General features: G+C 42.9%; 1 protein-coding gene across 2 annotated transcripts in view; it reads right to left on the minus strand.

Moving 5' to 3' along the window:
- Nucleotides 1-20,304, minus strand: part of LOC100704394 (equilibrative nucleoside transporter 1) — a 37,302-nt gene that overhangs the window by 824 nt on the left and 16,174 nt on the right. The window contains exons 6-12 of one of the 2 annotated variants that reach the window (XM_005465520.4): nt 19,448-19,582; nt 19,232-19,329; nt 18,937-19,015; nt 14,240-14,298; nt 14,027-14,135; nt 13,770-13,855; nt 7,142-7,341 (exon numbers count right to left, since the gene is read on the minus strand). In XM_005465520.4, the coding sequence (XP_005465577.1) occupies nt 7,142-7,341; nt 13,770-13,855; nt 14,027-14,135; nt 14,240-14,298; nt 18,937-19,015; nt 19,232-19,329; nt 19,448-19,582 (766 nt within the window). The remainder of the gene's footprint in view (nt 1-7,141; nt 7,342-13,769; nt 13,856-14,026; nt 14,136-14,239; nt 14,299-18,936; nt 19,016-19,231; nt 19,330-19,447; nt 19,583-20,304) is intronic. The other variant, XM_013267395.3, reaches the window with a different exon arrangement.

Here is a 20,304-nt window from a genome sequence, read left to right on the forward strand (position 1 = left end):
TATTCTTAGTGCTTATTTTCTTTTTATATTGTTTTATGTAGGCTAGTATATTAAAGAGGCCACTTTTCAGTCATAAAATGTGTTAAAGGTCACAAAGTGGGGCGCAAGACTGAAATACTGTGCAAGACAGGAAAATGCTGCAGCAAGAGTACTGACAGGGACTAGAAAGAGAGAGCAGATTTCTCCTGTATTGGCTTCCTGTTAAATCCAAAATTCCAAATCCTGCTCCTCACAAACAAGGTCTTAAATAATCAGGCCCCATCTTATCTTAATGGTAAATGGACTGATTCTTATATAGCACTTTTCTACTCTCCCAGAGTACTCAAAGCACTGTATACAACATGCCACATTCACTCAATCACACCCATTCTCACAAGCACTGACTCTAAACTGAGTGCTTTTCTAACGACATTCACACACATTCACACTCCGATGGATGCATCGGAGGGCAACTTGGTGGTTCAATCCCTGGCTCCTCCAGTCTGCATGCCAAGTGTCCTTGGGCAAGATACTAATCCCAACCTCAGTAGGTGACCTGCTCTACCTCCTGAGCCACAGCCACCAAAGTTAATGACCTTGTAGTACCATATCACCCTATTAGAGCACTTCGCTCTCACACTGCAGGCCTACTTGTTGCTCCTAGAGTATTTAAAAGTAGAATGGGAGGCAGAGCCTTCAGTTTTCAGGCCCCTCTTCTGTGGAACCAGCTTCCAGTTTGGATTCGGGAGACAGACACTATCTCTACTTTCAAGATTAGGCTTCAAACTTTCCTTTTTGCTAAAGCATATAGTTAGGGCTGGACCAGGTGACCCTGAATCCTCCCTTAGTTATGCTGCAATAGACGTAGGCTGCCGGGGATTCCCATGATGCACTGGGTGTTTCTTCTTCACTTACTGTGTTAATAGACCTCTCTGCATTGAATCATATCTGTTCTTAATCTCTGTCTCTCTTCCACAGCATGTCTTTATCCTGTCTTCCTTCTCTCACCCCAATAATTACTTCCTCCAAACCATCAACATGTCTTTTAGACCCCATTCCTACAAAACTGTTCAAAGAAGTCCTGCCATTAATTAATGCTTCAATCTTAAATATGATCAACCTATCTCTAATAATCGGCTATGTACCACAGGCCTTCAAGCTGGCTGTAGTTAAACCTTTACTTAAAAAGCCATCTCTAGACCCAGCTGTCTTAGCTAATTATAGGCCAATCTCCAACCTTCCTTTCATATCAAACATCCTTGAAAGAGTAGTTGTCAAACAGCTAACAGATCATCTGCAGAGGAATGGCTTATTTGAAGAGTTTCAGTCAGGTTTCAGAGCTCATCACAGCACAGAAACAGCTTTAGTGAAGGTTACAAATGATCTTCTTATGGCCTCTGACAGTGGACTCATCTCTGTGCTTGTCCTGCTAGACCTCAGTGCAGCGTTCGATACTGTCGACCATAATATCCTATTAGAGCGATTAGAACATGCTGTAGGTATTACAGGTACTGCACTGCAGTGGTTTGTATCATATCTATCTAATAGACTCCAATTTGTACATGTAAATGGAGAGTCCTCTTCACACACTAAGGTCAATTATGGTGTTCCACAGGGTTCAGTGCTAGGACCAATTCTGTTTACATTATACATGCTTCCCTTAGGCAGCATCATTAGAAGACATAGCATAAATTTTTACTGCTATGCAGATGACACGCAGCTCTATCTGTCCATGAAGCCAGGTAACACACACCAATTAGTTAAACTGCAGGAATGTCTTAAAGACATAAAGACCTGGATGGCCGCTAACTTTCTGCTTCTTAATTCAGATCAAACTGAGGTTATTGTACTCGGCCCTGAAAATCTTAGAAATATGGTATCTAACCAGATTCTTACTCTGGATGGCATTACCTTGGCCTCCAGTAATGCTGCGAGGAACCTTGGAGTCATTTTTGACCAGGACATGTCCTTCAATATACATATTAAACAAATATGTAAGACTGCTTTCTTCCATTTGTGCAACATCTCTAAAATTAGAAATATCCTGTCTCAGAGTGACGCTGAAAAGCTAGTTCATGCATTTATTACTTCCAGGCTGGACTACTGTAATTCATTATTATCAGGAAGTCCTAAAAACTCCCTGAAAAGCCTTCAGCTGATCCAAAATGCTGCAGCAAGAGTACTGACAGGGACTAGAAAGAGAGAGCAGATTTCTCCTGTTTTGGCTTCCCTTCATTGGCTTCTTGTTAAATCCAGAATTCAAAATCCTGCTCCTCACATACAGTCAATGTTCCCTCTAAGCTGCGCACGTGCGCAATTGCGCACTGCTGGCACGGTCTCTGCACACAGAAAATCTGCGTTGCGCACAAAAAAATCTAACCTGAATTGAAATTAAAATTAAAACTTTAACAATTTTGTTTTGCAGTGTTAGTCAGTAAGTGACTGGCTGCTCCCGTATGGGATTAGAACGATGCCACCTTATCCTATAGTCCAGCCAATCACGCGATTCACATTCACGTATATGCGCAGCTAATCAACATCGCTGACAGGCTATGACAGCGTCCTTATGTGCCAACACCGGTGTTTTAGTGGGCAAAGCGGCGTGGCTGATGTGCAGTGAAGCCACGTTAATGACAACGTGTCCAACCATTGGAGATGTGAGCAGGACAGACGGAACAACTGACGGAAAAAGTGTGGACTTTATACCAGTTTTTAAATTGTGTTGATAGGCCACGTAAAACCAGAGTTATGATAAAAATATCTGCAATGTTTGGTTTTCTTCCTGAATACTATCGTTGTTTATATTTACTGCAGGAAGAAACGGTAAAAACGGCGTTTTATAAGGAAAAAGGCTCGAAAGCCTGTGAGCAAAACCAAAACCAAAAAAACCCCCCACCCTTTCCTATTGGTCGAGAAATGTACCATGTCGACCAATCAAAAAATGATATGGCAACATGGCATTTAGTTGTTAAGGAAGCGGGGAAGTTTTAGGAGTGACGGCGGTGTTCTGAGATGTGAGAGATTTGCGAAGTTTAGCGCAAATCTTGTGTAGTTAGTGTGTAGTTAGTGTGTAGTTAGTGTGTAGTGTAGTCAATAGTTTTGTTGTGTGTGTCAGAACAATGAGGCGGCTGCTGAATGTTACAGGTGTTACAGCAGTGATACAGCTCCTGTTGTCAGGCCTGCAGGTATCAGGCTGTTGTTCTCCTTTATCTCATAGTGCACAGAAATTATTTTTGGAGTGGCACAAATAATTTGTGTGGCATCAGATTTGATGCAGAACAGCTGATTGTTCTGTAAATAGTTTGAAATGTTTATTTAAAAAAACGCCTTGGCTGCATTTTTAGGTAAACAGCTAAACAAAAACTTTGTTTGTTGTTTGCCAAACTGAGTTACTTTTTTGAAGAAGTAACTATATAATTAATTGTCCAACATTGGTCATTATATACTGTATTTTGCAGATAGAGAGTTACAGGACTCTCTCCCAGACCACAGACTCATAATACAAGTCAGAGCTTTATGAAAAAAAAAAGAAAGAAAGTTGTGTTTTCAAAATTGAAGTTCAAGTTATTTTTACTTCCAATAGTGTTAACATACTACACTGGTCATGAACAAGGTTACTTTCAGTTGCCTGAGTAACCCAACCTTAAGTGTTCATTAAGGTGTTTTGTCACATAGCTATAAAATAAGCTCAGAGATTAAGCGGGTGTTATAGACAGGGTGATTAGTTTATGTAAAAATGTAGTTTGTTGTTGTTCTGGTTTACGTGCCTAAAATGGTTTTATTTGTGTATGTTCAATGTGTTAGACTTGTACATAGTTAACCATATATGATCAAATAATGTTGAATCCTGGATATGGATTTGTAAGCAATGAAATTTGAAATAAGGGGGTAGGAAAAAAAAAGCGTAAACTTCATCCTACTCCTTTTCGAGCACACGCATTCTGTAGACATAGATATATACATGAAAACTTGATGATTTTTAAGTTTTGTTTTGTTTTTTGTTTTTTTCTGTTGTTATTTCAATTATATTTGCATGTTCAAAATAAATTATATCTATCTAACAAGATGTCTTTAAAATTTTCATTGTAAGTGGGCTAAAGCAGTTAATTAAAAGTAGTCTAACATAAATGTAAATGCTGTTATTTGATTTGATTTTAATAAACCATGTAACTTGGATGGATTCGATGCTGGCGGGTCCACAGTGCACATGTCTGATGTCGCTCACAGTGGTCCAAGGGACGCTCAGGGAGTTTGTGTGTTCGCTCAGACACATGAAAAATTAGAGGGAACATTGCATACAAGGTCTTAAATAATCAGGCCCCATCTTATCTTAATGACCTTGTAGTGCCATATCACCCTATCAGAGCACTTCGCTCTCGCTCTGCAGGCCTACTTGTTGTTCCTAGAGTATTTAAAAGTAGAATGGGAGGCAGAGCCTTCAGTTTTCAGGCCCCTCTTCTGTGGAACCAGCTTCCAGTTTGGATTCAGGAGACAGACACTATCTCTACTTTCAAGATTAGGCTTCAAACTTTCCTTTTTGCTAAAGCATATAGTTAGGGCTGGACCAGGTGACCCTGAATCCTCCCTTAGTTATGCTGCAATAGGTGGAGGCTGCTGGGGATTCCCATGATGCATTGTGTTTTTCCTTTCCAGTCACCTTTCTCACTCACTATGTGTTAATAGACCTCTCTGCATTAAATCATATCTGTTATTAATCTCTGTCTCTCTTCCACAGCATGTCTTTATCCTGTCTTCCTTCTCTCACCCCAACCAATCACAGCAGATGGCCCCGCCCCTCCCTGAGCCTGGTTCTGCCGGAGGTTTCTTCCTGTTAAAAGGGAGTTTTTCCTTCCCACTGTCGCCAAAGTGCTTGCTCATAGGGGGTCATATGATTGTTGGGTTTTTCTCTGTATGTATTATTGTCGGGTCTACCTTACAATGTAAAGCACCTTGAGGCGACTGTGTGATTTGGCGCTGTATAAATCAACTGAATTGAATCCGAGATGTTTCCAAACCAGCTGAGAGGTACTGTCTCCTCAGCGTGTCTGAGGTCTGCCTCGGTGTCTCCTCCCATAGGGACTTAAACTCCTCAGCTGACTCTCCTTGTGGAGGTGCAGCTCTCTCCTACGAGCTCCTTCTGAGCTCCTAACCCCATCTCTGAGGCTGAGCCCAGACACCTTCAGAGGAAACTCATTTCTATTGCTTGTATTCTCCACGTCACTACTCACGGCACCTCCTCCCTAATCCTGAGTGGACCCACGACGCTTTTCAACTTTTAAGTCTGTATGTTTTACATTGCAGCTAGTTTTAGACAAAGGCCCCGTTTTCAGAAACCCTAAAATAATTGGAAAAATGAACATACTTTTACATTTAAAGATTGATTTTAAAACTGTTTTTAATTTCAGTATCTGTTCAATAATGAAAAAAAAAATCTGTAATTTAAACTGAATTTTTAAATATTAGAATACTCTTGTTGTTTTTAAGTGAAATTTCAATAAAATTACAAAAACAGTCTGAAATGTATTTTCTTTATGAGCATACAACATCTGTATTGGTAAATGTCCAAAAGGTAATTTCCCAGATGGTATATCTTATATAACCCTAACTGGTAAAATTACAGAAAAAAATACAAATAGAAATGAATAATCTATATTATTCTTAAGATTTCCACAAATTTAGGGGCGGAGCTTATCCCAGCTACCATAGGGCGAGAGGCGGGGACTGTGCCAAAGAGACTGTGCTGCTTGAAATATGAAATAAATATTAAATGCCTGTGAAATTTTAGTCTTGCATTACTAAAAATATACTTAGTATTATTTTATATTATTTTAGTTATAACTTAAAAAAGAAGTTTGTTAGACTATAAATGTTGAAATATAACTTAAGTTTACTATAAAAATATCAATAAGCAGTAAAAAGGTTAATTTAGGAACCTTTTTGGTCGATCAGATTTTGGTTTTGAAGAGAAACAAAGGTGCAGGCAGGCACTCTGTACTGCAGTTAACTTTAAAATCAGCTGTTGTGGATTATGGAACATTTTACAAGGATACAGTGTGGAGGGGAAAACTAGCCAGGGAGTAAAATGTACCATTTATAGTCTGTAACGGATGAAGGATGGCAAAGGAACCTTACAAGACCAACTGGTCTTCAGATTTGGATAATCTCTGTGAACATGGGAAGTTTATAAAATTGTTTTAAAAGCTCCAATAATAAATTCTGAGAGAGGACAAAGGAGCATTTACACTCTGCAGCAGGCACATACACACATGTATACGTGTATGAAGTACAGAGAAAAACGCTATTCTGGGAGGTGCTGAATAATAAATGACTGCTGAGATGAAAACATTTCTCTGGAAAGCTTTTAATGCTTCTCTCTTCTCATCATTCTGTTGCCCCTCCATTTTTGTTTCATCTGGCCAAAAATCTGCTTTAAAGCTGTGTGGGCTCTGTTGTAGGTATAGTCTGACCTTCCTGTTTCTGAATGTATCCAGTAATTTGCACCTTGTTATAAACACTCCATAAATGCATGAACTGTTAATGTATGCTATGCTATGTCTTCTGATGATACTGCCTAAGGGAAGCATGTTTAATCACCGAGGACCTGGCGTCTACATATTTGGACATCACATTTTGGGTTGTCTAGATCATAATACTAAATTTTGCTCTACAAGGGCCTGATTTCCTCTGCTCAGAAACTACATCAGGTAAAAAGATAGTTTTTGTTTTTATATTCATCAGGTTGCAATCAGCCCAAATAGCAAAGAGAAATTAAGAATGCATGCCATGAATGAGTTCGGGTCTTAGGAGGATAATGTAAACAGAATTGGTCCTAGCACTGAACTCTGTGGAACTCCATAATTAACCTCAGTGTGTGAAGAAGACTCTCCATTTATGTTCTCATTTATATGAACAAATTGGAGTCTATTAGATAGATATCATACAAACCACTGCAGCGCAGTACCTGTAATACCTACAGCATGTTCTAATCGCTCTGATAGGATATTATGGTCATAAAGCACTGGACCACTCCCGCTGCTGGTGGGTGCACAGGAAATTGTGTTGGACTCAACTGTAATATACTTAATACTTAAAATGAGCTCCACAGAGAAAATCAGGGCTAACATTAACGTGCTGGGGTGTTTGCTGTGTGCAGGTTTCTTACTTTGGACCATAACACATGCAGAGGCTTGCCAGGTACCCATTACTGAAGGCAAAGAGGATCATGAAGAGGATAAAGAAGCAGTCGTGATGGAAAACGACCGGCAGGTAGGCACGAGGGTGAACGTTGCACAGCATGAAGAGAGGGATGAAGACCAGGCGACACCCAATGGATGCAGGAAGTATCACACTGTCTTTTCCTGGCTGGAAAAAAAAGAATACTATCAGCTCACGTCTTTCAGTTTAATTGGAATATATAGAGCACCATCTACAACAAAGTGCTTTATGATAAACTGAATACTCTCATTAAAGACTGGTACCAATAATGACATTATTTGAATATAGACTGGAATCATAAAGTAAAAAGGAAAGAGTTGAAAATGGCAACGCATGACTTTGAGTTTCAACAGGTTAATAAAGGACCAACTAAGTAAATAAGGGCAGAGACTGTTATGAAATCAGGGAACCATGTTCTCAAGCACAACATGACAGGTGTTTGTTTATTACACTGAGAAATAATGTGGTAACTGATGTTATTAACAAAGCAAAGGAAACACTAAAATGTGGCATCATTTAAAGATCTTAATAAGGAATTCCAATGTAACTGATCACCACATAGAGTTATATATGTGAGCAAATCTGATTAAAGAGCCAAGTATAGTGGAAACAACATTTTTACTGATTTTACTGATTCTGTTAAAGCTTTGACTTTTAACTGTTTAGGCTCAAATTATTCTGTTACTCCTCTAAATTATTATGCTCGTTTTCCAGCTTTTAGAGAGGTGACTAATCCCTAAGTTCATTGCATAGCTTCTGCTATTAAGGAATCTCTGAACAGATGACATCATATTTGAATGTTGCTCCCCTTCTCAAAGCATCTTATGCAATTTGGGTTTTGAAAATATCACAAATATTTTCTTTTAAAATCAAAGTCAAATTTGTTTCTATAGTAAATTTCAAACAATAACTGTTGACCAAAGTGTTGTACATTTAAGATATTCAAAAGAGATAAAAACATTGGAAGACATGACAAAATTTAAGAAAAGAAACATAACATGAGAAGATTTGAGTAAGATTTGATCTTCTTGGCTCTCGGAGGAGTCGGACGCATCTTCCACCCTCTCCCTCCCTTATCTTCCCTTCTATGCTTCTATTTCCTTGTTTCGTCTTGTCTGTATTTAACTCTGAGAGAGCCTCTCATTCTTGCTCTTGTTCTCTAAACGAATGTTTCCCATATTTCGTTCAGAGAATGAAATATGGGAAAGATCTTGGAGGAGCTCATGGCTCTTAAAAGAGAGATACACCTGGAGACCAGTGATGGACATTAGAATGACTGAAAAATTGATGCAGTTTGTTCTCCCTAAACCACATACCTTGGAGTCATTTTTGACCAGGACATGTCCCTCAACGCACATATTAAACAAATATGTAAGACTGCTTTCTTCCATTTGTGCAACATCTCTAAAATTAGAAATATCCTGTCTCAGAGCGACGCTGAAAAACTAGTTCATGCATTTATTACTTCCAGGCTGGACTACTGTAATTCTTTATTATCAGGATGTCCTAAAAACTCCCTGAAAAGCCTTCAGTTAATCCAAAATGCTGCAGCAAGAGTCCTGATAGGGACTAGAAAGAGAGAGAGCATATTTCTCCTGTTTTGGCTTCCCTTCATTGGCTTCCTGTTAAATCCAGAATTCAAAATCCTGCTCCTCACATACAAGGTCTTAAATAATCAGGCCCCATCTTATCTTAATGACCTTGTAGTACCATATCACCCTATTAGAGCACTTCGCTCTCACACTGCAGGCCTACTTGTTGTTCCTAGAGTATTTAAAAGTAGAATGGGAGGCAGAGCCTTCAGTTTTCAGGCCCCTCTTCTGTGGAACCAGCTTCCAGTTTGGATTCGGGAGACAGACACTATCTCTACTTTCAAGATTAGGCTTCAAACTTTCCTTTTTGCTAAAGCATATAGTTAGGGCTGGACCAGGTGACCCTGAATCCTCCCTTAGTTATGCTGCAATAGACGTAGGCTGCCGGGGATTCCCATGATGCATTGAGTTTTTCCTTTCCAGTCACCTTTCTCACTCACTATGTGTTAATAGACCTCTCTGCATTGAATCATATCTGTTATTAATCTCTGTCTCTCTTCCACAGCATGTCTTTATCCTGTCTTCCTTCTCTCACCCCAACCGGTCGCAGCAGATGGCCCCGCCCCTTCCTGAGCCTGGTTCTGCCGGAGGTTTCTTCCTGTTAAAAGGGAGTTTTTCCTTCCCACTGTCACCAAAGTGCTTGCTCATAGGGGATCATATGATTGTTGGGTTTTTCTCTGTACCTATGAAGCGCCTTGAGGCGACTTTTGTTGTGATTTGGCGCTATATAAATAAAATTGAATTGAATTGAATTGAATTGAATTGAATTGAACATCTCATGCGACCCCCACTCCCAACGGCGCCAGCTGCTTGAAGGTTGACGCCAAGAGGAACAACAACATTCTTCCAAGAGACACGAGAACGAGAACGAAGAGACTCTCTGCCCCATTCCTCAAGGTCACCTGCGTAGGCTGCGGACTGTTGATCTTTGCCTAACAGGCGAAAAGACACTTTCTCAGGTTGAACTCAGGACACACATCCCGAAACACGCAAGCACACATGCACACTGATACTGATACGCCCTCACCACCACCCTCCCTTCCCCCTGATCCAACGCCTCCTCCCATGCTTACTTCCCACCCGATGGAGACAGCGGCTCAGCCGGAGGTGCGATGAGGTTGCAGCATCCATGACCCACTGTACACATTGGCGTATTGTTATTACTAGTATTAAAATGGCAGAATCTCCCAAGTCAGTAAAAGTTAAAAGGTCATTTAAAACCCTAACCCTAAGCATAGGTTCCACCACAGCATGTTTGAAGTCAGCAGGGACACACCCAGACTGAAGACTGCTATTGACAATAGACAGCAAACACATACCCACAGATGCCAGGTTTCCTGGGTCGTTGACACAGTGTTTTCAGTTTTGCCATGTTCAGTTTATTTTGCCACATCAATGTTGTTCTCACTTCCTGTTTTTCCTGTGTCAGCTCGTCTCATGTGTCGTTAGCCATATTATGTTCAGCTGTCTACTCACCGGTCTCTCATTATCATCCTCATCAGTCTGAGTATTTAAGTCTTCTGTTTCCACTCGTTCACTGTCATGTCATTGATGTTGTCGCTGTTAGGTTGTCGTATGCTCAGTTCCTTCAGCCAGCCAGCCATTTCCTGCTTCAGTTCTGTTCATTCATTTCGGTCAGCAATAAACACCAGCCTTCACCTACCCATGAGTCCAGCGTTTGGGTCCTACTTTCCTCACCCACACTGCAACCACTGACAGAATGACACGAACCCGCGTTGTGGACCGAGCGGCAGGAGGCAGCGCTCCTTCGCTGGACGGAGGAGCTTAGGGGAAAACAGCGGCTCTTCGCAGAGAGAGAGCACGTCTTCGCAGGGACTCGTCTGGCTCTGGGCGGGCCTCGGGGACGCCACGTTCTTCCGCAGCTGCCCAGCCGTTGCCAGTGCCTGTGCCAGTGTCCAGCCACCTCCCGTGCCTGTCCCAGCACCCAGGTTGAGGGCAGCCAGAATCCAACCAAACCCCCCTAGAGGCTCAGCTGAGGCTCTCCAGCCAATGTCCTCACGCTCTGGAGCCTCGGAAGAGCTAGCCTGTTCACCTGTCAGTCTACCACTTCATCCACCTCCTGATCCAGCTTTCCATGCCCTAGCAGCATCCCTGGTTAGGCTAGCTGAGCTCTTCCCAGCTCAAGCACCTGATGCGTGAGCCCAAGCTGCAGCTTTGTCTCCTTCACTAACTCAGTCTTAAGCTCAGGCATTAGCCTCATCAACCTCTGCTCAACCATCAGCCTCGCCAGTCCAGTCTCTGGTCCAGCCACTCATTCATCATCCTGTTCAGCTCCCTGAACTCCCAGCTCACACCTGCTGGCCCTGCCTGCCTTCAGCCAGAGGTTTGCTCACCTGCTGGCCCTGCCAGCCTTCAGCCAGAGGTTTGCTCACCTGCTGGCCCTGCCTGCCTTCAGCCAGAGGTTCCCTCACCTGCTGGCCCTGCCTGCCTTCAGCCAGAGGTTTCCGCACCTGCAGCTGCTCTGGCTCCCACGCCGTCGTCTGCAGCCGCCGCTCCACCTCTGCCAGCTCCAACGCCATTGCCTATAGCTGCCGCTACACCACCTTCTCCTCATCCACGTTGGATTCGGCCGCTGACTGGACCTCGTGGCTGGCGTGGTCGGCCTCCGGATCTGCTCAGTCGCCTCAGGTGCTGGCCATGCGGCCGCCCACCAGAACTGTTTTGTTTTGGACTCCGTCCCTCTGTCCTAGACCCTGTTTTTCCTGTGTCAGCTCCTCTCATGTGTCGTTAGCCATATTATGTTCAGCTGTGTACTCACCGGTCTCTCATTATCATCCTCATCAGTCTGTGTATTTAAGTCTTCTGTTTCCACTCGTTCACCGTTGTGTCATTGATGTTGTCGCTGTTAGGTTGTCGTATGCTCAGTTCCTTCAGCCAGCCAGCCATTTCCTGCTTCAGTTCTGTTCATTCATTTCGGTCAGCAATAAACACCAGCCTTCACCTACCCGTGAGTCCAGTGTTTGGGTCCTACTTTCCTCACCCACACTGCAACCACTGACAACAGGCTCAAAGTGGTCACAAGCAACCAAAGTTGGCGTATGAACAGATGGGTTGGAAGGATAATATGAGACCTGATATCTGTGATCCTGTTAATAAAGGATTTCAGTAAGTTTTCACATGTTGCTTTTGATGCTATGTGGGGAGCAGCAGTAGGAGGATTAAGAACTAAGTTAGTGATTAATACGAAGTCTGTGACTGTTATCAGACACGATCTTAGAGAAATACTTTGTTTTTGCTGCACTAATAGCCTTTTGATAATTTAACAATATAAATATTAAAGCTAAATGGGCAATAAAATTCGTCTTGCATCTTAATACCAGTATAACGGTCTGTATAATTTTCGAGGTCTACAAATAAAGAACCAGATAATGGATTGCATTTATATAGCGCTTTTTGAGACCCTCAAAGCGCTTTACAATTCCACTATTCATTCACTCTCACATTCACACACTGGTGGAGGCAAGCTACAGTTAATAATAATAATAAATGTTATTTATAAAGCATCTTTCAAGACACCCAAGGACACTGTACAATAGATAAAAAGTCATAATAGAACAATGACACAATGAAGAACAATAAAAACAAAAGCACAAGATAAAATTAACAAACAGTGGGTTCACAGTGAATATGCAGATTTGGACAGATGGGTTTTGAGTTGGGATTTAAACTGCGGGAGAGAACCAATGTTTCTTATATTTGGGGGTAGAGAGTTCCACAGCCTGGGAGCAGAGCAGCTAAAAGCTCTGCTTCCCATGGTGCTGAGGCAGAAGGAAGGCACAGAAAGCTGAATAGAAGAAGAAGATCGAAGTGAGCGGGCAGAAAAGGTAGTGCTTAACAGGTCAGAAAGGTAAGGAGGTGCGAGGTTATGAATGGCCTTGAAGGTGAGCAGAAGAAGTTTGTATATTATCCAGAATTTCACTGGGAGCCAGTGAAGTTCCTGAAGAACAGGGTGATGTGCTGGCAGGAGGGGTTCTGGTAATAATGCAAGCAGCAGAGTTCTGAACCAGTTGAAGCTGATGGAGGGATTTTTGGGGGAAACCATGCAAAAGAGAATTGCAGTAGTCAATACGGGAGGTAACGAGACTGTGGACAAGAATAGACGTAGACTGGGTGGAAAGTGAAGGACGTAATCTGTTAATGCTGCGTAGATGGAAATAGGTAGAACGGGTGAGATTAATGATGTGAGATTTATAGGAAAGTGAACTGTCTAGGATGACACCAAGGCTCTTAACCTGAGGGGAAGGGAAAACTGTGGAGTTATCGATAGTGAGTGAGAAATGGTTCGCCTTCAAAAGGTTGGATTTGGTACCAATAAGAACGATTTCAGTTTTATCCTCATTGAGCTTGAGAAAATTAGAGCTAAACCAGGATTTTAATTTGGCTAGACATTCTGTAAGGGAAGAAGGTGGGAGGGAGAAATCAGGTCTGCAGGAGAGATATAACTGGATGTCATCAGCAAAACAGTGAAAGTGAAGATCAAATTTGCAGAAAATGGTACCTAGAGGGAGGATGTATATTATGAAGAGAAGAGGGCCTAAGACTGAACCTTGGGGTACACCAGAAGTGACCGGGAAAAGACGAGAGCAGAATGATTTCAGTTGAATAAACTGGGAGCGGTCAAGGAGATATGATTGAAACCAGGCTAGGGGTGTAGCCACAGCTGCCCTGGGGCAGACTGACAGAAGCGAGGCTGCCATATTGCGCCATCGGCCCCTCTGGCCAACACCAGTAGGCAGTAGGGTGAAGTGTCTTGCCCAGGGACACAACGACCAGGGCAGACAGAGCTGGGGATCAAACCAGCAACCCTCCGGTTATAAGATGAGCTTCCCAACCCCCTGAACCACGGTCGCCCAGATGAAATCATGGGAGGGAGAAGATTGTCAATGTGAAGCCAGAGGACCTACTGGAGGCTGCAGTTCGATGTTTATTGCTGAATTGCTTGATGACAGAACTCAAACTCACCCACATCAAGATGGCTGTTAAGCTCCGCCCACCCCAGTCAAACAGGTTAAAGAGCAGGAAGCAGCTGACAGGGATGAAGTACTGGTCTGTAAATCAAACAATTATTTGAATGTTTGTGTGTATCAGTAGAACAAGAAAAAGGAAAAGGAAACAGGGGGGGGTTCCAATTCACACAGATAAGCATGGAACAAAACACCACAGAAGAAGAAAGGTTAACATTAGCCGTCATTTCAACAGAAAACGAGGTATTGACTGACCCCAGGAACCTCCGTCACTGAGCGTGGATTTGGTGTCGGCAGTGACGGCGGGAAATGTGCCAATGGTTACAGTGAAGGTAAAACAGACTGACAGGGCCAAGATCCAGATCTGAGGGCCAAAGGTCAGAGGTCAGACATTCCTTTTAAAGAACAAACTACAGTTAATATTGATTATAGATTGTTTCTTGACCAGTTAAGTAATGTGTAGCTGACCTTCTTAAAGATTTTCAGCATGGAGACGTCCTGAGGCTTTGTCTGATCAGCTACTGCATCTTTACATAAACAGCAGAATAAACAACAAAACAACGTAAATGATAGGATAAATAAAAAGCATGACAACAGATCACTGTAACTATGATGCTAGATTATTGACTTAGCAATCTGCGTCGAGCTCAAAGTGAGATTTTTCTGTGTGATTCTCTTTTCACCTGATGAGTAACCACGGTAACAGAGTAGCGGGTTATGTTCAGAGCCAGAATTTTAAAACAGCGGAAGCATTTAACAGACTCTTTTATGTTTTTAGTATGATGGAGGTTTTCTATTCGCAACTTTTTCCAGAAAACAGTGAATGAAGCCCCGCTGGAAAGCTCCAGTAGCTCAGACTGACTGGAGTTCCATGCTCCAGATCTTACTATTTCTTTGACTGGAGAAAGGGGGTGCTCACAGGAATAATTTTGATTTCACAATTTCACAATTCTGATGAAGTCTCACATGTATCAGTACTGATAAATGATCAGAATTATAATATTTCTGACTGTCTGAGGCAAAATCGAATCGAATCAGGACTTTGAGAACCGGAATCGAATGGATTATAGAAATCAGTGATGATACCCAGCCCTAGTGTGTCATGGTCCGACAGCCCTTGCCTGGCTGCCTGCCCATGGTTATTGTGTGCATGTTGCTCCCTTCCTCTCTCTCCCACTCTCTCTCTCTCTCTCATAACGGGATTGTTTACCTCCGAGCGGTGACGAGCATTCCCGAGAGTGTTCCTGCGCAGAGACTGACCGCACCTGTTGTTGATCGGAGCCGAACAGCTGTAACCAATTATCCGCCATCTCCCGGGCTGTCGTCTTAACAGGGCGATCGAGCTTCAGTCAGCGCTGGATCACTGTGTGAAGCACGGTAGAGCAGCGCCGACGGTTTTTGTGGCAGTTTATGTTGAGCTGAGGATTGTTTAGTTACTCTGCGTGTGTTTGTGTGTTTGCCACTAGGAGGGAAACGGAGAGAGAGATCACGGGAGCTGGACCGCCTTTTGGGATTACTGTTTGGAAGGAGTCACTACGTGTGTTTTCACTTCACGGCCACGAGCACTGCTAAGAGGAGAAGGAGGAGACCACACCTGGGCACCCCATCACTATATATATATATCTATATATATATTGAACTGTTGCACCTTTACCGCACTGTAAATAAATCCACTGTCTTCTCCCAACGGAGTCCAGCATACGAGTCCTATTTTCTACACCTACCCTGACATAGTGAGCAGCCTAGGCCTGACAGAAGTGGATGTAGCTGTAGGTAATGAGAAAAGATGAAAAGAACTATTGATAACTTTTGTGTTAAGTTAAGGCTGATCCGTCTGAAATTCATAGCCAGCTCTGACATGGTGCCATCAATCTTTGAATGCTGAAAAAACAGCAGTGTATCCAGAAAACACATTATATGCTGCAATAAATGCACTGCCCAAGTGTCCCCTCTCCCCACTGCCTTTCAGCAGCAGGCAGCAGCAAACAGGTCGTCAGAGGAGCCGAGATGATGATCAAGTTTAACATTTTCTACAATATTGACAAAGCACTTTAAGCACAAGTTTGTTAGTTAATAATTTAGAAATGAATATTGTCTGTATGGACTTCCCCCCAAAGAAAGTGCACATGTAAAACTGCGGTGTTAAGCGATGCGGTTGAAAAAATTTGAGTGCGCCTAACTTTTGTGCCGGTATGCCTAAATTTTTAAAGTTAGGCGTACCGGTGCGCCCATGTCAAAAAGTTAGTCTAGAGCCCTGGGTTAGGGGGGCCACGCCTGGAGCCAGGCCTGAGGAAGGTGCCGAAGGGAAAGCACTTGGTGGCTGGGATAGCCCATGTGGCACGGCCAGGCACACCTGGGGAAGGGACATGGGGCCACCTGCAGGAGGTGCTGTAGTGGTCGGATGAATTGTGTGCCTGGTGGTGGCCACGGGCAGAGACCCTGGTGATCCATGGCTACCGAGCCTGGCAATTGGGACATGGAACGTCACCTCTCTGGTGGGGAAGGAACCTGAGCTAGTGTGTGAGATTGAGAGGTACCAGCTAGATATAATCGGTCTAACCTCAATGCAATGAGCTGTCAACTGATCAACACCTGGCGGTGAGTTGGATCAGGTGGCGGGGGATAATGCTAGACAAACCCTGTACATACAAACGTATAGTGATGGTGCACTGTGAATACCTAGCAGAAGCTCTGGTCTGCTAAGTCTTCAACTCCCACCTCCTGCAGAGCTTTGACAGCATTCTGAGGGAGACTGGGGACATTAGGTCTGAATGGACTGTGTTCAGTCTATCGGTGTCCTCCATTGCTGAGGCTGCTGCACTGAGCTGCGGCTGCAAGGTGGTTGGTGTCATTAGCCCGAAGAAGCAGCCCTATTGGGTTAGTATTGGGAGTAGACATTATTTTACTGCTATTGTTCATATTACCATTGTATTAATAATTAATAGTGATATTGCATTCAGATGTTCAAACATATGGGTATCATAGTAGCCTTTTTTACAGGTCCAGTAAGAACCACTTTAAACTGTTGAGTTGAATTTATAATCTTAAATGTTTATAGGCAGATTACATTGCATTATATTCAAAGGCTCACCTTTGAATATAATCTGGGCCTAAAAGTCTTGACAGGAAACTGCAGGTTTGCAGAGTGTGCTTTTGCAGGAAGTGAAACCGAAAGCAGAGTCTGAGTGCAAGTTATTTTGAGCAGGTTATTTTGTATTATCTTTTATGCATCTATATCTTTTGATTAAGCTTTTAGTAGAGGTTCTTGATTGAAACAGTTGTTTAATACATATAAGTCAAGATTATTACACACTGGTTGCATAAGTGAAGAGGTGAAATAGGGTGCAATTGTGGTTAGCACCCTATTTGGTTAGCACACACACTCACATACAGGCAGGGGGTTCATTTGTAGGTGAAAGTTTAAGCATGTTTGCTATGACTGTATTTCTGTGTGTACGTGACTGTTTGATGAAGAAGCAGGTGCACGATGCGAGAGCTGAGGTGGCTTGCGGGAAACCACCTGGGAGAAGATGGAAGCCAGTGTCCTTTAATTGTGTCACAAGTTGTCAAATAGAACATTTGTGATTTTGAAACTGATGCATGTGCTGACGTGGAGAGGGCGTCACTAAAAACACCTCGATGCATAAAACTAATGCTGTGTCTTTGTTGAGACGAGATCTGATGCTGTTTGTACACAGTGGAACATCTCCCACGCTGCGTGTGTTCATTAAAATCATCGTTTGACTCCACCTGGCAGGATAAGTGTGTTGTTTTTAATTTCCTTGTGCTCCCTCCTTAATAAAATGAACCTTAACATTAGCCTGGTTAGCCTGTGGCACTCGATTGGTACCAGCAGACCAAGCAGAATGCAGATCAGGCAGTGGCTTAAGCAAAAACCATGGAAAAAGACTTGGACTGCATTTAAGTGATTCTGGCAAACTGTCAGGTGACTCAGGAGTTGAACCTCCGGTGCAGAATGAACAATATGGTTTTCGTCCTGGTTTCGGAACACTGGACCAACTCCTCATGCTCTTGGGGATATTTGAGGGTGCATGGGAGTTTGCCTGACCACTTCGTGTGTTTTTGGACATAAGAAGGCATTCAGCCGCATGTATCAGAGTATTCTGGGAGGTGCTTGGGGAGTATGGGGTGTGTAGCCTGTTGTTAAGAGCTATTCAGTACTTATACAACCGTTGCAAGAGCTTGGCAGGCAATAAGTTGGACTCCTTCCCAGTGTGTGTTGGACTCTGCCAGAGCTGGCCTTTGTCACCAATTCGGTTCATTTTTATGGACAGAATTTCTAGGCGTAGTGAAGCAGCAGAAGGCTTCAACTTTGGTGATCTCAGAAACTCATCTCTGCTTTTTGCAGATAACGTGGTTCTGTTTGCTTCATCAGGTGGTGCCCTCCAGCTCGCACTGAAGCAGTTCACAGCCGAATGTGAAGCAGCAGGAATGAAAATCAGCACCTCCAAGTGTGAGGCCATGGTTGTTTGTTGGAAAAGGGTGGAGTGCCCACTCTGGGTCAGAAAGAAGTTGCTGCCCTCAGTGGAGGAGTTTAAGTATCTTTGAGTTTTGTTCATGAACGAGGGGAAAGAGGAACAGGAAATTGACAGATAGATATGGAGGACTGGACAGATTGTACGATTGGACTGTCTCACCGGGTGGAGGGCCCTTGGCAGACCCAGGACACCCTGGAGAGATTATATCTCTCAGCTGGCCTGGGAACCTCTTGGTGTTCCAAGCTGGAGGAGGTGGCTGGGAGAGGGAGGTCGAGGCTTTTCTGCTTAGACTGCTTTCCCCACAACCGAGTCATGGATAAGTGGGAGATAATGGATGGATGGAAGCATGAATGTTCTTATTTCAGTTTATCCCAAAAAGTTAAATCTGTTCATCTGGACATAGTGAGAGTAACATTTCGTCACTCATCCAGGTGACTTCTTCAGTCTCAGCTGACTGCAGATTTTCCTAACCTTATAAACAGTACATTGAATAATGACTGAAACTAGCAGCTGAATGAACAATGTTCAGTTTCAAGTAAATAACCTGTGTGGAAAATATAAAAAGTAGTAAGGAGAGATATATGTATTAAAACGTAAACTGTTCATTAAGACCTTAAGTGGGTTTGAGGTGATAAGCAAAAGGTTTTTTAAAAATATTTTTTGTACCTCTGTTCATCAGGCTGATAGAATTCTGCTCCAGAGAGATCTGCTTCGTGTTTCTCTCCTGATAAAAGTGGAAAAACTCCTGAAAACACAAACAAAACAAAAGTCTTTAGGCACTCACTCATGATGCCTTGAAAGGGGCAAGCTGAGGATGGAACAGAATCTGTGAGATCTGATTTCTTAAGGATGCACTGAGCTGGCGGCTGTGGGAGGGGCTAGTACTGCAATGATGCATGATGTGTCTGTGGTCCATATTGTGTATCTCAGGTGTGGGAGATGGAATAAAAGGACAACGTACCAGTTTGGGCAGCAGGATGTAGGAGAGAATGGAGAAAAAAATAACCACACAGGCTGTGATGAAATACCCAAACGCTGCATCCTGAAGCTCCGAACCGCCTGCACCCGAAAAAGACAGAAAATCAACCTTTTATAATCTCTGTGTACTGACATTCAAGTTCCTGCAAAGTGTCATAAAACTGAATCCGATGAGTTATTGGTAAGTTATTGATCAGACTTGCTATGGCGCAGATCATGGCGAAGGCGGCAAAGGTCCCAGCGAGTCCCTGACCACTCATGATGGGAGTTGTGTATGAAGCTGGGAGCAATCCAGCCATCCCGAAAAGGCTCCCTTGTAGCACAGCCCCGAAGGCTGAACAAACAAACAAACAACCAGATTAACAGAATGCCCTGTGGGATGGCTGAAGGACAAACAAACAAACAAACGAACAAACTGAATGCCCTGTGGCACGGCCTGAAGGCTGAACAGACAGACAGACGAACGAATGAACGAACAAACGAAAGAAAGAAAGATCGAACCAATCCAATCCAATTTTATTTATAAAGCACTTTAAAATATCCAGCACAGGACCAAAGTGCTGTACAGAAAAAAAGTTAAAAACAATAGAACAACAGAAAACAGCAAAAATAAATAAATAAAACACATAATACATAAAAATTAAAACAGCCCTATGTTAAAAAAGAAAACAAGATAAAACAGCATGGAATCAACTAAAAACAACTAAAATAAGACTAAAAAATAGAAACCATCTCACACGGTATCAAAGGTCAGGGTAAAGAGGTGGGTTTCAGGAGTGACTTAAAAACAGGTAGAGAAGTGGCCTGTTTAATCTCTAAAGGAAGATCGTTCCACAGTTTGGGAGCTGCTACAACAAAAGCACCATCTCCTCTTAGTTTACGCCCAGTCCTGGGTACATTCAGGAGCAGCTGATCAGCTGACCTGAGAGAGCGGATGGGTGTATAAGGCTGTAGCAGCTCAGAGAGATGAGATGGGGCTAGGCCATGGAGAGCTTTAAAAGCAAATAAAAGAATTTTAAAATGAATCCTAAATGTAGTGGGCAGCCAGTGAAGTGA

Source organism: Oreochromis niloticus, linkage group LG6, assembly GCF_001858045.2.
Source record: "Oreochromis niloticus isolate F11D_XX linkage group LG6, O_niloticus_UMD_NMBU, whole genome shotgun sequence".
Taxonomy (NCBI): Eukaryota; Metazoa; Chordata; class Actinopteri; order Cichliformes; family Cichlidae; genus Oreochromis; species Oreochromis niloticus.